The following is a 17,248-nucleotide window of genomic DNA, read 5'->3' as shown; positions in this document are numbered from 1 at the left end:
TCGCCTTGTAACCTCCCCAGTGCTTTGCACATAGTAAGCGCTTAATAAACACCATTATTATTATTATCATTATTATTATTATTATTAAATAGGAAAGCTGAGTGGGTCAGAAACAGGTCAGGAATGAAGCTTCATGACAAACACTGGGCAAGTTGGACCCAATCCCTGTCCCACATGGAGTGGTTTAGTAGGTAAAGCCCGGACCTGGGGGTTGGAACAAGCTGGGTTCTAATCCCGGCTCTGCTGCTTGTCTGCTGTGTGACCTTATGCAAGTCACTTCACTTCTCTGGTCCTCATCTGCATAACGGGAATTAAGAATGTGAGCCCCATGTGGGACAGGGACTTTGTCCAACCTGATTAACTTGTATCTATCCCAGGGCTTAGAACAGTGCTTGGCATAGAGTAAGTGCTTAACAAGTATCATAATTATTACTATTTTTATTATTGTTGTTATTGGGCTCACATTCTAAAGGTGAGAGAGAACAATTATTTTAACCCATTTCACTAGCTGCTTGGGAACACAAGACCACTAACCTCAAGGGGCTAATGTTCTAATGGAGGAGTTTACAGTCCTTATGAAAAACTTGAAATGCATATTGGCAATTTTTAACCTAAATTTTTACCCTAAATCTTTGTAATCCAATTGGATTTTGGGGGATGTTTTTTCAGGCTTCTCAATCAGTCTGTCTCAATCTGATGCAGACAAAATGTGCTTGTTATGCGAATCTTTCATTTTAAATAAAATTTTCTGTAATAACTCCAGGCCCCATCTGGCTAGCCATCATCAGATAAAACATCCTCTGCTTTTGCATCACTGAGACGCAAAGGGGAAAACAATGTCTCATCCCCTCCAGATTGTGAAAGGATCATGACCCTGGAGCTGTTTTTATTCACATTTCAATGACCCAAAACATAAATAAATCTATTTTAGCATGTTCCATTTGTGAGGACATTTTGTAAGAAAGTTTTAATTAGGCCCAATGAGATGAGAACTGATTAAATGCTGAATTTTGTTCAGAAAAAATCATAATTCCCCCTTCATGAAGTGTCCAAAATATAGGAATTCTAAGGTTGTAAAACATAAGAATGTCAGGTGTTCTTTATGTAGAACACCACTCCAAATTCATGCATACTGTGGGTTTTTTTTTTTTTTACCAGAAATATATTTGAAACTTTAGAAGCAGTGGAAAGAGCCTTGGTCTGAGAGCTGGGTTCTAATCCTGATTTCACCACCCCATTCATTCAAACCATATTTATTGAGCATTTACTGTGTGCAGAACACTGTACTTAGCACTTGGGAGAGTACAATATAACAAAAAACAAACACATCCCCTGCCCACAGTGAGCTTACAGTCTGTCGGCTGTGTGGCCTTGAGCAAGTCACTTCACCGTGCCTCAGTTACTTCAGCTGTAAAATGGGGATTAAATCCTACTCCCTCCTACTGTGAACCCCATGTGGGACAGGGAAAGTGGACAACCTGATTGTCTCATATCTACCCCAGCCCTTAATACAGTGCTTGGCACACAGTAGTGCTTAGCAAGTACCATAAGAAAGTCTTCTTAAAAGAGGGAACAGAAATAGTTTATTTATTTATTTGTTGTTAACATTTATTGAGACCTCCTTGGTGCCTAACACTTGAGAACATTGATTCATACAGATGATATGAGTTGAAGACGGTTCCAGTTCTCAAGGAATTTTCAATCTAGAGGGGAAAGTTAAATATAGAATAACCATCAAAGACATATTGAAGATATTATGTGGAAGCATAACCTGTACTCCTCTGCCCTTTCTCCCTCCTCCACCCCAGTGCTGTTAATCAGTCAGTGGACTTACTGAGCACTTATTAAATTAATAATAATTACAGTATTTGTTAAGTGCTTACTATGTGTTAGGCACTGCACTAAGCACTCATATACCATCACATACCATAAGAGACATACCATACCAAATACCATAAGAGAAGCAGTGTGGCTTAGTGGAAAGAGCCTGGGCTTGGGAGTCAGAGTGAACCTGTTGTTGGGTAGGGACCATCTCTATATGTTGCTGATTTGTACTTTCCAAGCACCTAGTACAGTGCTCTGCACACAGTAAGCACTCAATAAATACGATTGAATAAATTCATTCATTCAATTCAATCGTATTTATTGAGCACTTACTGTGTGCAGAGCACTGTACTAAGCACTTGGGAAGTACAAGTTGGCAACATATGGAGACAGTCCCTACCCAAAATGGGCTCACATATCCCACATGGGGCTCACAATCTTAATTCCCATTTTACAGATGCAGTAACGTAACTGGGCTACGGAGTAGTTAAGTGACTTGCCCAAGGTCACCGAGCAGACAGGTGTGAAAGTCTAATCCTGGCTTTACCACTTGTCAGCTTTCTGACTTCGGAAAAGTCGCTTAACTTCTCTGTGCCTCAGTTACCTCATCTGTAAAATGGGGATTAAGATAGTGAGCCCCACGTGGGACAACCTGATAACCTTGTATCTACCTCAGAGCTTAGAACAGTGCTTGGCACATAGTAAGTGCTTAACAAATACCATCGCTGTTATCACATCCCCTCTGTAGCACCTCCCTCCATGAATGAATGTTCATGGCCAAGTGGAAAGAATTCAGAACTAGGGGGCAGGAGAATTGTGTTCCATTCCTGGCTATGATATTTTGCTGCTGTGTGTGACCTTGGGCAAGTAAGAGTAATAATACTCTCTTTGTGCAAGGAGAGTAATATTTGCAGTAACAATTGTGGTATTTTTTAAGCGCTTATTCTATGCCAAGCACTTGGGTAGATACAAGATAATCAGGTCCCATAGGGGGTTCACAGTTTAAGTAGGAGGGAGGGCAGGTATTAAATCCCCATTCTGCTGATTTGGGAACTGAAGCACAGAAAACAGTACAGTATAGTTAACCAAAGAATTCCCCGATTCTCGAACATGCACTAGAGAACAGAGCCCCAAGCTGGGAGGCAGGTTTTGATTCTGATTAGGGAAGTATAGTAGATTAAACACTTGGAAGAGCACAATAGTTAGTACAATATTTGTACTACAAAATACAAAAGTAATAGTATGATCCCTGCCCTCTAGGAACGTATGATGTGTCTTAAAATCTCCCAACAAAGAAGAGTAGTAGGAATATCATAAACTAAGAATTAAGACATAGGATGACATAAAGGGACAAGTTAAAAAATGCAAGTCTCCAAGTGAAATATCTGTGCTTGAGTAAATTTGAACATAATTATCATGATAACAATAGAGATATCTGTGAGATCAGCTTTAAGGCACTTAATCAACTCTCTCCCTCCAACCTAACCTCGCTGATCTCCTACACACTTCACCAACCTACTCTCTTCACCTAGATCTCATCTCTCTCTCATTCATTCATTCAATCGTATTTATCAAGCGCTTACTATGTGCAGAGCACTGTACTAGGTGGTTGGGAAGTACAAGTCTGCAACACATAGAGACGGTCCCTACCCAACAACTGGCTCACAGTCTAGAAGGGGGAGTCAGACAACAAAACAAAACAAGGAGACAGGTGTCAAAATCGTCAGAATAAATATAATTTTAGCTATATATGCATCATTAACAAAATAAATAGAATAGTAAATATGTACAAGTAAAATAAATAGAGTAATAAATCTGTACAAATATATACAAATGCTGTGAGGAGGGGAAGGATACCCCCTTAAGGGGCATAGATGAGGGATGGGGAGGAGGAGAGGAAAAGGGGGGCTCAGTCTGGGAAGGCCTTCTGGAAGAGGTGAGCTCTCAGTAGGGCTTTGAAGGGAGGAAGAGAGCTATAGTTTGGTAGATGTATGGAGGGAGGGCATTGCAAGCCAGGGGAAGTATGTGGGCCAGGGATCGATGGCGGGACAGGTGAGAACGAGGCACAGTGAGGAGGTTAGCGGCAGAGGAGTGGAGGGTGCTGGCTGGGATGTAGGAGAGAAAGGAGGTGAGGTATGAGGGGGCGAAGTGATGGAGAGCCTTGAAACCGAGTGAGTTTTTGCTCTCTCACCACAAACCCCTTGCTTACATCCTCCCTCTGGCCTGGAACTCCCTCCCCACATCACAACTGATAGAGCACCACTTTACCCATATTCAGAGCCCTCCTAAATCACATCTCCTCCAAGAGGCTTTCCCTGACTAAGTTCCTGACTAGGCCCTCCCTTTTTATATCTCCCTCCCTTCTGAATCACCTTTGCATTTGGCTAAGTACCCCTTAAACAGTCAATATGCTACCAATCCCCACACCCACAGCACTTACATACAAATCAATTTTTATTGAAGTATTATATTTTCCCAAGTGCTTACTACAGTGCTCTGCATAACATAAGTGATTAGTAAATATGATTGAATATCTTTTCCCTTTCTGTAATTTGTTTTAATGTCTGTCTCCCCTTCTAGACTGCAAGCTTCTTGTGGGTAAGGGTCGTGTCTATCAATTCTATTGGATTGTACTCTCCCAAATGCTTAGTACAGTGTTTGGCACACAGTAAGCACTTAAGAAATATCTTTTATTTATGAACTGATTGATATTTCTTAAGTGCTTGCTATGTGCTGAGCACTGTGCTAAGAGCTGGGATAGATATACCATCAGATTAGTCACAGTCCCTGTTCCACATTGAAAAAGAGAGGGAGAAGAGATATTCATTCATTCATTCCATTCAATTGCATTTATTGTATTGCATTTATTGAGCACTTACTGTGTGAAGAGCCCTTACTAAGCATTTGGGAGAGTACAATACAATAAACAGACACATTCCCTGCTGACAATGATTCCATTTTCCAGCTGAGGAAATGAAGGCACAGAGAAGTTGAGTTAGTTGCCTAACGTCACACAGCAGACAAATGTCAGAGCCAGGAATGGAACCCAATTCTCCCACCTCCTAGTTCTGCACTCTTACCACTCAGCAGCTCTTATTCGTTCATGGAGGGAGGTGCTACAGAAGGGACATGATGGTATTTGAATGCTAATACTCGATTGAATCTAGGCAAAGCAATAAGGGGACTATGCAGTGGAATGTCTCTGGCTGAAATTAGTCAGCAAATATAGAATGAAAATTGGATTTTTATTTATAGGAAACAGAGGATTTTTTTGAGCAAAAGTTGCTCCAGTGCAAACTTTGTGGAGTTCTTGAATTGCTGGTATTTCTCAGTAATAAAAATAATTTTCCACAGCCCCCTTGAGTTCTCAACTTGCCTAGTATGAATTGTTCATGGCTATTTATCAGATGTTCACACATATTTCCAATGAAAAGAGGAAGTTTTTCCTACGCGTTGGAAGAAATTTCTACACGTTGGACGCCGGAATATTGGCCATTTAGGGCTGCAAGCACTAGGTGGCACCCTCAGTCGCGTTTTTTCTATGACTGATGATTCTCTTAAACATGGAACCATTTACTTTGTTATATTTAGGTTTTCAAACACTGGCATTCTTTGGAGATTAAATTGGTGATTTTAAGCTTTTTCAGTGATCAAGCACTTTATCCAACGATGGGCGTTAAAGCCAGGTCTTTGCATCTTGGAAAGCAGCACCAATAGATTCAATCATTCATTCAATCGTATTAATGGAACATTTACTGTGTGCAGAGCACTGTACTAAGGGCTTGAAAAGTACAATTCAGCAACAAATAGCGGCAATCCCTGCCCACAATGGGCTCACGGTCTAGAAGGGGGGAGACAGACATCAAAACAAGTAAACAGGCATCAATAGCATCAATATAAATAGAGTTAGATATACACATCACTAATAAAATAGAATAATAAATATGTACATATATATACAAGTGCTATGGAGTAGGGAGGAGGGGAGAGCAGAGGGAGGGAGTCGGGGCGACAAGGAGGGAGGAGGAGCAGAGATAAAGAGGGGCTCAGTCTGGGAAGGTTTCGTGGAGGAGGTGAGCTTTCAGTAGGGCTTTGAAGAGGGTAAGTGTGCTAGTTTGGTGGATTTGAAGTGGGAGGGCATTCCAGGCCAGAGGTAGGACATGGGCCAGGGGTCGATGGCGGCTCTACCAGGACTAAACAGTCGGGACTATTTAGATTCTAAGTAATAATAAGTAGATTATTACTTAGATTCTAAGTAATAATAATAACAATGATGTCATTATTATTATTACAAATACCATCATTATTATTATTCTAAATCTATTCCAATCAATAATAATAATCATAATAATTATTATGGTACTAGTTAAGCGCTTACTATGTGCCAAGCACTGTCCTAAGCACTGGGGTAGATACCAGTTAATCAGGTTGGACACAGTTCCCGTCCCATAGCGGGCTCACACTCTTAAACCTCATTTTTCAGATGAGGTAACTGAGGCCCAGAGATGTTGTGATTTGCCTAAGGTCACACAGCAGACATGTGGCGGAGCTGGGATTAGAACTCAGGTCCTTCTGACTCCCAGGTCCTTGTTCTATCTACCAAACCAAGATACTCTGAAATTTATTAAGAGCTTATTGTGTACCGAACACTATACTAAGCACCTGGGAGAGTACAATATAACGGAATTGGTCCAACATTTCCTGCCCACAGTGTACTTGTGGTTCCTGAATTCAGTTCTGCCCTCATGCCTGTGACGTGGACAGGTCTGGGGCAACAGGGGTGGACAGGATGGAGGAGTTATCAGCCACAGCGAGGACGCTGGAATTGGAGTTAAAGAAAAAAGCATTACAAGAAGATAACAGAGATGGGTATGAGTGGATCATGGAGATGGGAGGTGAATTCACGGCACTGAAAGGAAAGTCACAGAACTGGAGGTATGGGAGTGGGAAGGACGGAGGTTCTAGCTGGAACTAGGAAGACACAGGACTCTGAGGCAGCATGAGAAGCAGCGTGGACTAGTGGATAGAGCAGGGGCCTGGGAATCAGAAGGACCTGGGTTTTAATCCTGGCTCTGCCACTTGTTGGCTGTGGGACTTTGGGCATGTCACTTCGCTTCTCTGGGCCTCCGTTCCCTCATCTGTAAAATGGGGATTAAGACTGAGTCATGTGTCGGGCATGGACTGGGTCCAACCAGATTACCTTGAATCTACCCCAGTTCTTAGTACAGTGCTTGGCACTTAACAAATACTACTACTATTATTATTATTATTATTACCTCTATGTAGCTTAATGGGAATCACTCCGTGTATGTAATAACCTAGGGAAGAAACTTGGCTTCTCTGTTGTGTAACTCACAAAGGGATCATCTAAATCAACTAAGGCTACTCCATGGATATGCCAATCCAACCTTATCACCTTTTGGGGTTTTTCAGGGTTGTGTTACTCACCCATCCATGCAATGTCCTGCTGGACACCGCTGTGAATCGAATGATCCCACTTCCTCTCCCATTTTCTCATTTTGCATATGCTCACATTCAAAGTACTTTATAATGCTATTTGGTATTTGTTAAGCACTACTATATTCTAAGCACTGGGGTAAATACAAGTTAATCAGGTTGGACACAATCCAAGTCCCTCGTGGGGTTCACAGCCTGTGTAGGAAGGAGTAGGATTTGATCTTGATTTTACAGATGAGGAAACTGAGGGACAGAGAAGTGAAGTGACTTGACCAAGGTCACCCAGCAGTCAGGTAGCAGAGCTGGGATTAGAACCCAAGTCCTCTGATTCCCAGGCCCATGCTCTTCCCACTTAGAGATAGCTCCCGATCTTTAGATACATAATTATAATAATGATAGCATTTATTAAGCGCTTACTGTGTGCAAAGCACTGTTCTGAGCACTGGGGAGGTTACAAGGTGAACAGGTTGTCCCACGGGAGGCTCACAGTCTTCATCCCCATTTGACAGATGAGGGAACTGAGGCCCAGAGACGTGAAGTGACTTGCCCAAAGTCACACAGCTGGCAATTGGCAGAGCCGGGATATATGCCACTTTCTTCCTGAGATTGAGACACTGATACACATCTTTTCTTTCCCCTTCTCTCCACCTCCCTCCTGTCTCTGATCCCTGCCTTCACCCTGTTCTTTTGACATATAGTTGTTCTTTTGCCCTCAGGAGTAACAACAGTGCTGACCATGACAACCTTGAGCATCAGTGCTCGCAACTCTCTGCCCAAAGTAGCCTATGCCACGGCCATGGACTGGTTCATAGCTGTATGCTATGCCTTTGTATTCTCCGCTCTAATTGAATTTGCGACAGTGAACTATTTCACAAAGAGAAGTTGGGCCTGGGATGGTAAGAAAGCCCTGGAAGCCGCTAAAATAAAGGTACTTATTTTAATCGATGTTTTCAGCAGTAGGGACAAGTAACTTATAGACTCGTGCTTCAGTTATTTCAAGGCTGATGATCCAGTGCGGGGATTCTACTGGATGCAAGAACTAATATGCGGGGTAGCCGTGTCCCTGAAATCTCCTCCTCAGTCCAGTGGCCACTTCACTGATGAATTGCAGGCTCTGTTGATGGCCCGCTAGGGCAGGGAGTGGCTCGTGAGTCAGGTTTGTTTTTTTGCCAGAGCAGTGGGAGGAGGTCTGATGGGTAGGCGGCTTTAGATTATCTGTGGATTTCAAATATCCAGGCTATCTCTGTCATGGATAAGTCATGGATAATGCAATGTCTCAGTTGAGAGACCCTCAAGGATTCAAATAACTGAACTGTTTTTTGGGTCACTTCTTATCTAAGAACCTAAAGGCAAACAACTTCTCCTTCTGGGTTGAAACAGTGTTTCATCTAGCCTAGGATTCTGTCTCTGATAGGGGCACAAGATTCTCGGTGGATTTATCTGAAAGACAACCAGCTTAATGTTTAAGGATGGCTAGCCTGACATCTGTAATTTCCCCCCCATCCATCCTTACCTTTCCCTCTAGTGACTCATTATACACCACTCATCCATGAATTTATTCAAAACATTTATGAGCATATAGATATTTTTGGTCTGCAAAGCTCCTTGTAATTGATTTCAAAGGCTTGCCACCTGCTGTGGAAAGACATATTTCCAGGTGCTTTCCCATCCCGGGTTGTGAGATTTGGTGAAAAACGGTATTGTGTTTGCCCTCTCTTCATTTTTGATCATTCTTTCAGCTCTCAACCTTTCTCTTTTAGAGACAGAAGAGGCCTCTTCTTCTCAGTCTATCCTCAATAATAAGCTTCTCCCAGACCAAATTTGTTGTGCTTCAATAAAACATTTCATACATGATTATGTCTTTTCTCACCTGCAGCATTTCAGCTGAGTGTAGGGCTCTGCAAACAGTAAGCACTCAGTAAATTTCATTGATTGATTATTACAATTGCCATAATTCTATTTTTTAAAAAATAAAGGCAAATATTTACCTTTTTATTGATTTCTTTCCTTTCCTCATGATGCCCAGCATTTGATTGGTCTTTCCCTACAGATGCATATAGTTATGATAATTTCATTCAGTAACAACTGTGGCATTTGTTATGTACTTTCTGAATGCCAAACACTAGGATAAGTGCAAGATAATCAACATGAGGCAACAGCTAAATATGCATTGTACAGGTCAGTCAGCCAGTCATTGGTATTTATTAAGCGTTTACTGTGGGCAGAGCTTTGTATTAAGTGCTTGGGAGAGTACAATGCAGGGCACTTGGAAGAGTATAATGAAAGTAAAAAATATTGTCCCTGACTTTGACATGTTTAAGGGCTGTTGGAAATGACCATGAGAACTCTTTCCTGAGTTGTGAGTGGTCCAAGCTGTTGGTCTTCCCTCATCGGCATGTGGGCCAAGGAGAGGACCTTTCCCCAAACGGCTGCAGCCCGGCTGGGGCTGGGGTGCAGGAGTGCCAGCTAGCCCATTGGCTCCCAGCAGTGAGTGGCCAGTCTCTTTAGTTAGGGCTTAAGGTCCTCTTCAAACTGGGGAGGAAGCTATCCCATGCTTTCCCTGCTCCAGCCAAGCCAGAGGATCCACTCCTTTAAATCCCTTGGTCTGGCCCCAGATTCCAGGATGAGTCAATTTTGACCATCCCCTACTCAAATAGTCCATTCCTTCTAAGGTCATTCACGTTTTCACCATACCTCACTCTTGACACTCTTTTCTCTGACTGCTGGCTCACACCCTTCCTTTGCCTAGAATTCCCTCACCCTTTAAATCCACCAGACCGCAGTAGTAGTAATAGCAGCATTGCTATTACTAGTAGTATTGCTACCACTAGTAGCAGTAATAGTATTTATTGAGCACTTACTGGATGCATAGCACTGTCCTAAGTGCTCAGCAATCCCCATGGTCACAGACCTTATGACATGGCTCCTCCTCCTCAGGAGACTTTCCCTCCTTTTCTTCTTCCCAAATCATATCCTCCCAACCTTCATCTCCATAATTTCACCCTACTTCAACACTTAGTCACATCGATCCACAGCACCATTTGCTTATCTATTTACAAACTTTACTATTTCAAAACATCTCCCTCCTAGCTGAAAATTATGTTGTTCCTGTTTTCTGCAATGGATTGTAAGATTACATGTAGGAATCTTATCTTTCCCTCTGTATTACTCTCTCTGGCCCTTAGTTCAAAGTTCTGCACACAGTAGATACTCAATAAATACTGTTGATTGATTGACTGGGAAGTGATTGCACTATTAAATTAAGAAACTAATTAGTTTTTGTTGACTGATACATGCATTAAATGGCTTTGAGAGCATTCGTACTGAATAGGGAGGAAACAGTGTTATAGGGTAGGAATTGAAAAAATTCATCATTTTAAAATGTCAACTAAGGCAATGCTAGGGATACAACTTTGGTCACAGGAAACTTGCTTGAAGAGTATCTGAGGAAAACAAATCTGTTAACTCTTTCAGCTGAGGATAGAGCCCATTTCTCCATACCTCACACAGAGAAAAATAGGTTTCAGAAAATGCTTTGTTTTTGCCTTTTTATATTGCAGAAAAAAGAGCGTGATTTATTAGGAAATAAATCAGTCAATGCATTCAGTGCTGGAAAGTTGACCCATCCCCCCAACATCCCCAAAGACGTGACCCCCTCAGGCCCAGGGAACCCCGCTGCTGCCACTCCAGCGAAACCTTCCGAAGAGAAGCCTCCTGAGACCAAAAAGACTTACAACAGCATCAGCAAGATCGACAAAATGTCCCGAATCATCTTCCCGGTTCTATTTGGAACTTTCAACTTGGTCTACTGGGCGACCTATTTGAATAGGGAACCAGTCATTAAGGGAGCTAGCTCTCCGAAATAAACTGAAGGAGTCCCAGACCCTCAGCGAGCCATATTTCAAGCAAAATGACACCAAGGAGAATCTGAGCCCTACAGGACTTTCTCTATCTGGGCAATACCTTTCAGGAATTTTTGCATGTTTAATGAGATGTCTCAATATATTGCCTTGATTGTTTCTATCTGTAACCTCAAATGTTTCAAAGAAGTTACATTAATAATTAGAGCAAGAAAACTTTGTAGAAGAACAGAAAGCACTGTCTCCAGCACTATGCTACTCAGTCTCTCACAGTGATACTTTACAAACGAAATGCGTTATATTTTTTAACTACTCAAAGAACCGATGCTTTTATACTTCAATGTTGATTCCTACTAATTTTCCCAGCCAGAGAACGATTTTAAGAAAATGTGCCATTATCATCACCTGACAAAATATTGCAAGTAACGAAGACTGCAAAGTAACATAATTGTCATTTAGAGAAGACCATGGTTTTTCACTTATAAAATACATTGCCTTGGATAATTCTCACAGTTTGTTCTAAAATTAGGAAAGGACTGCATGGTATTTATGTTAAGACATAGGATAGAAACTATTTATGCAGACAAATGTCTAAACCAGCAATATACATTACGTTCAAGTAAGGAAATACTCCCCCAAGGATAAAACGTAATAATGGGTTCCAATCCTCCTGGAAAGATACATTCATTGCCCCAATTTCCAGGAAGGAGCAGAAAGAAGCCTAAACCTTGAGATAACATTTCACTGACATTGGTATTCCAGCCCAGGCTGTACAGATTTCCAAAGTGTTTGCCATCTCTTTGCTGCAGCCCATGTCTTTTGCTTCGGGGGTGAGAAATATTTGTAATATAGTTATTTTCCCTTTTTTTCCTTGTAAGCTATGATTGATTCATTGCTTGGGTCGCTTTTGTAAATGAATCTTAAATGTTTCAATAAAAAAATGTTCAAACAGCAGTAAAATGTCCTCTTTTATATTTAAAGATTGAGATTTGGACTAACTTTTCTTTTAAAGTAAAACTTTGGGCTAATTATGTAGACCTCCTTATTTGCTGGCTAACTTTTCTTTCCTGTTTTTTTCTTTTATAATTTTGCTAAACCCCAGAATAACACAGAAAAACTAAAACTTTTCAAGTGATGTCAAAAGATGTTAGGGAATGACAAAAATGGGTTTGTATCAGTAGCTGGCTTGCAGCCTGGGTTCTGCCATTTTATATGTCTTCCTTACAGATAAAGAAATCCTGATGATTTAGCCTGGATGCTAAGCTTCTAAGCCAAGTTTTCTAAATGCTTTATATTCTTCAAGGGTCTGGCATTATACTCTGTACCCAGTGAGTACTCACTCTACATTGCTCTCTAGTGATTTTAGTCTGCACTGGACAGCCAGTGTGACAGCCAATGTTGACCCTAAGCCAATGGAATCCCGGAAAGGAGTATCTTTTTTACTCCTCCCTCCCCCTTCCAAGTGCAACTCATTTGGAACTGACACAGCAGGGAAAAAAGTGTCACCATTTGGCTTTTCCAGGACTCCCAGTTATCCTCAACATCTAAGGATAACCTCCAGGCCAGCTTAGTGACCAGACATTTCCTCCTTTCCCCAGAACCTATTCATGTGAAGATGCCATCAACCCGGCAATGTTTCCAGAGTCACACACAAGATGAACAGTTTTTACCTTTGGTTTATCTGCTGAAAGAACATTTGAGTGGCACTCTTAATCAGATGCACCCTACAAATCCTGAACCCTTGGTGGCTGTCTGGATTTGCTACACACCTACATCCAGCGCAAGTTACAGGAAACTCTCATATCTCTGTGCTAGGGAAGACAGGGACAGCCTGAAAGCCTCGGAGTCATTGTTCTCCCTTGCTTCTCTGGTTCCTAGAGAGGGTATCATTCATTCAATCAATCGTATTTATTGAATGCTTACTGTGTGCAGAGCACCGTACTAAGCACTTAATAAAAATAATTATGGCATTTGTTAAGCACTTACTATGTGCGAAGCACTGTTCTAAGTGCTGGGGGGATACAAGGTGATCAGGTTGTCCCACGTGGGGCTCACAGTCTTAATCTCCATTTTACAGATGAGGCAACTGAGGCTCAGAGAAGTTAAGTGACTTGCCCAAGGTCACAAAGCAGACATGTGGCGGAGCCGGGATTAGAACCCATGACCTCTGACTCCCAAGCCCACGCTCTTTCCACTGAGCCTCGCTGCTTCTCGATAAGCCACATACTTATCCTCATTTTACAGATGGTTTGGATACATTCTCACTTTCCCCTCACTAATCTCTGTCTCTCTCTCTTAACTGCTTCCTCCAGGCTGGCCCCTGCCAGCCCTTGCTGCTGCTCTTGGATACATTCTCACTTTCCCCTCACTAATCTCTGTCTCTCTCTCTTAACTGCTTCCTCCAGGCTGGCCCCTGCCAGCCCTTGCTGCTGCTCCCTGTTGTTGAGAGTCAGTCAGACAGTCAATCGTATTTATCGAGCACTTACTGAGTGCAGAGCACTGTACTAAGTGCTTGGGAGAGTACAATACAAGAATAAACAGACACATTCCCTGCTCACAGCGAGCTTACAGTCTAGAGGGGGAGGCAGACTTCAATAAATAAATTACAGATATGTACATAAGTGCTGTAAGCGCTTAGTACAGTGCTCTGCACACAGTAAGTGCTCAATAAATACGATTGAATGAATGAATGCTGTGGGGCTGGGGTGGGGGAAGGGGTGGTGAATAAAGGGAGCAATTCAGGGAGATGCAGAAGGGAAGGGGAGAAGAGGAAAGGAGGGCTTAGTCAGAGACTGGTTCCATCTCCTAGCCCCCAGTCAGGGGCAGTAGAAGGATTACTAGAGCCAGATAAATTCCTTCACAGCCTCAAGGCTGCAGGCATCAGAGTCCCCTGAACACTTGGTACAGTCACAGGCTCCAGGTATGGGTGGGCAAGTCAAGACAAGAACAAGATTCCCATCCTCTGGAGTTGGCTCTCCCTGAGGAGGGCAGTGGAGGATTGAGAGAAAAAAACCCAAACTTTTACCATAGGTTTTGCTTCTCTCAAGGGATCACAGTCTATAACTGAGTTTAAAAGATTATGATCCTTTCTCCTTCCCAAGGAGAAACCCTAAGCTATTTCCTCCGGACAGACTGCCACCTGGAAAACTCCCTTCTTTTTCTGGATGTAAGCGGGCCAGTCTGGTTCAAATACTGCCAAAAACCAAAAGCTGCCGTCACCAGGCTGGCAATGTATACACCCCACCTCTGCCTCAGGAAGGCCCCAACACATCCCTAAATATCTTCAGAAAAATCAATTCCTCCCTCCCCACAGCTGCCAGTTTCAGTGCCACAAAAAGGGAGAAGATAAGACTAAATTAAACCACTCTATTAAAGCGCAAATGGAAACAGCTTTACTTCTCCCAAAAGGTGTTATATTTATAGGATCATTTGTATGCTATGAATTATATCACTTCATGTTTTGTTCATAGGATCTACCAATAAAAGCTATTTTAAACACTTTTCTATAGCTCTGGCAGAAGCACAAGATTCTTAGCTGGGCTTGATTTGGACTCTGCAAGGAATTTACACATTGATGGGGCTTCTTTGTTTGCAGTAAAGGAATGTTTAACTCGTGTCACACCGGGCTAATGTTTGCACACCCTATGAAGGACTCATTCGGAATAGTGAAGTTATGCCCTCAATTGCTAGTTTGAAGCTGGTTTTTTTATTGACTCTTTGCCTTAGTCTAGGAAACATGGTCCATCTTGCTGAGTTAAAGTTTGAACACTCCTGCAACTTGCCAGTTGCTCAGTCCCTCAGCCTGCTATGAATTGATTCTCCAGTGAGAAAATCATATTGGTTTTCCAGCTCCATGCGTTGTGTTGGTAGTTTTTGGTACCTTTAATAATAATAATGACAGTATTTGCTAAGCACTATGTGCCAAGCACTGTTCTAAGCACTGGGGTAGATACAAGGTAATCAGGTTGTCCCACGTGGGGCTCACGTCCCCATTTTACAGATGAGGTAACTGAGGCACAGTGACTTGCCTAAAGTCACACAGCGGATAAGTGGCGGAGCCGGGATTAGCATCCACGGCCTCTGACTCCCAAACCCGTGCTCTTTCCACTGAGCCATGCTGGTTCACTAAATCCAACTGGACAGAACTGAAGGTGATCCCAGTGTGACCCACTGTTCAATCAATCAATCATTTGCTGAGCACTACTGTGTGCCAAACACTGCACAAAATGATAGGGAGAGAACAATACAGTAGGGTCATCATCATCATCATCACCATTGGTATTTACTGAGTGCTTACTATGCACAGAGCTCTGTCCTAAGCACCTGGTAGGGTACAATACAACAGAGTTGGTAGACATGAACCCTGCCCACAACAAGCTTACAGTCTGGGGGAGAAAGGTCATACTACTTTTTCCACATTACAAACTCTTGAGGAGAATCTTTATTTGTTCTCACCTTCGAACTTAAGGTAACTCTGTAGCTTGGGGAGTGTGCAGTGGTCTCCTCTACCTCTCTCTCCCGTTCCCCCTGCCACACTTCCAAGGACAACAGCACCAGTATTGAACCAGAGCCCTACTGCAAAATGGTGAAAGAGGCAAGGTAAGCTAAAATGATTCTTTCCTTTTGGGTGATTCTTGGCTGCCATTCACACATGGGAGCAAAGTGCACCTCGCGGGCTCAGGTCTACTTGGATTCAAGAATTCATTTCAAAGGTAAAGTGAATGGAACACAATCCACCCTGTTAGTCAGGAGTGTAAAGCATCAATCCAACATTCTGAAAAAAACATTTTTCTGTCCCAGGCCCCTTTTTTCATTTTTAATGGTATTTGTTACGTGCTTACTATGTGCTAAGCACTGTCCTATGTACTGGGGTAGATACAAGGTAATTAAGTTGGACACAGTCCCTGTCCCCCATAGGGCTCACAGTCCTAATCTGCATTTTTCAAATAAAGCAACTAAGGCACAGAGAAGTTAAGTGACTTGCCAAAAGTTACACAGCAAATAAGAAACATAATGAAAATGGAATTTCTTAAGCAATTGCTATGCATCAAGCACTCTTCTAAGCTTTGGGGTTGATAAAAACCAATCAGATTGGACACAGTCTCTGTCCCACATGGGGCTCTGGGTCTTAATCCCATTTTGCAGATGAGGTAACTGAGGCACAGAAAAGTGAAGTGACTTGTCCAAAGTCACACAACAGACAAGTAGCGAATCAGGAATTAGAACCCAGGTCTTCTGACTCCCACGCCTGTGTTCCCTCTACTAGGCCATGCTGCTTCGCTTTCCTCAGTGCTAATCAGAAATTTACTGTATCCCCTCTGGTTGTTTCTGAATTTAAGTTTATAGGGTCTTTATTCCACCCTGTTTGTTTGGATCCATGACCTCAAAAAAAAAAATGTCTACCTTTACTCCCAAGCCTGAACTGTAGGTCTTGACATTTTGTGCTCATCCCACTGACTTCCTTCTCACAATCAACTGTGTCTTAGTGGAAAGAACAAGGGTCTGGGAGTGAGAGAACCTGGGTTCTAATCCCAGCTCTGCCACTTCCCTGCTGCACGACCATGGGCAACTTTTCTGGGCCTCACTTTCCTCACCTGAAAAATGGGGATTCAGTATCGGTTCTCACTCCTACTTAATAAAAATAATAATGGTGGTATTTGTTAAGCGCTTACTATGTGCCAAGCACTGTACTAAGTGCTAGGGTGGATAAAAACAAATTGAGTTGGACACAGTTCCTGTCCCATGTGGAGCTCACAGTCTCAATACCCATTCTACAGATGAGGTAACCGAGACACAAGCAGCAAAGTGACTTGTCCAAGGTCACACAACAGGCCAGTGGTGGAGCCTAGATTAATTAGCCTGTGAACTCAATGTGGGAAAGGGGCCATGTCTAACCTGATTATCTGATATCTACCCCAGCTCTTCCCCTCTCAGAATGGCACCTGGAGAGTTTGCAGTCCTCTACCAGTCTCAACTATGGGAGGGAGAGTCAAGCAGAGGCCTACCCACTCCATTCTTAGCTTGGGCAGTGGCTAGTAAGTGGAAGGCAATCTGCTACAAGTCAAAACTCACCCATGCTGGGCAGCAGTGACATGGGAGAGGGTCAA

General features: G+C 42.6%; 1 protein-coding gene and 1 non-coding gene across 7 annotated transcripts in view; both read left to right on the top strand.

Moving 5' to 3' along the window:
- The window catches only part of GABRA5 (gamma-aminobutyric acid type A receptor subunit alpha5), a 67,984-nt gene extending 55,895 nt beyond the window's left edge, over window positions 1–12,089 (top strand). For 3 of the 6 annotated variants that reach the window (XM_038760257.1, XM_038760258.1, XM_038760256.1), the window contains 2 exons: window positions 7,998–8,209; window positions 10,842–12,089. In XM_038760257.1, the coding sequence (XP_038616185.1) occupies window positions 7,998–8,209; window positions 10,842–11,147 (518 nt within the window). In that variant the 3' untranslated portion in view covers window positions 11,148–12,089. The remainder of the gene's footprint in view (window positions 1–7,997; window positions 8,210–10,841) is intronic. The other 3 variants (XM_038760253.1, XM_038760255.1, XM_038760254.1) reach the window with 1 other exon arrangement.
- Window positions 12,090–17,065: 4,976 nt separating this feature from the next.
- LOC119940467 lies at window positions 17,066–17,203 on the top strand. Its single transcript, XR_005454944.1, has one exon. It is a non-coding gene; the product is annotated as a small nucleolar RNA SNORA7 (small nucleolar RNA).
- Window positions 17,204–17,248: the final 45 nt, after the last annotated feature.

The sequence above is a fragment of the Tachyglossus aculeatus genome, chromosome 18, assembly GCF_015852505.1.
Source record: "Tachyglossus aculeatus isolate mTacAcu1 chromosome 18, mTacAcu1.pri, whole genome shotgun sequence".
Taxonomy (NCBI): Eukaryota; Metazoa; Chordata; class Mammalia; order Monotremata; family Tachyglossidae; genus Tachyglossus; species Tachyglossus aculeatus.
Note: the sequence above shows the minus strand (reverse complement) of the source record. Positions and strands in the feature narration are given on the sequence as shown.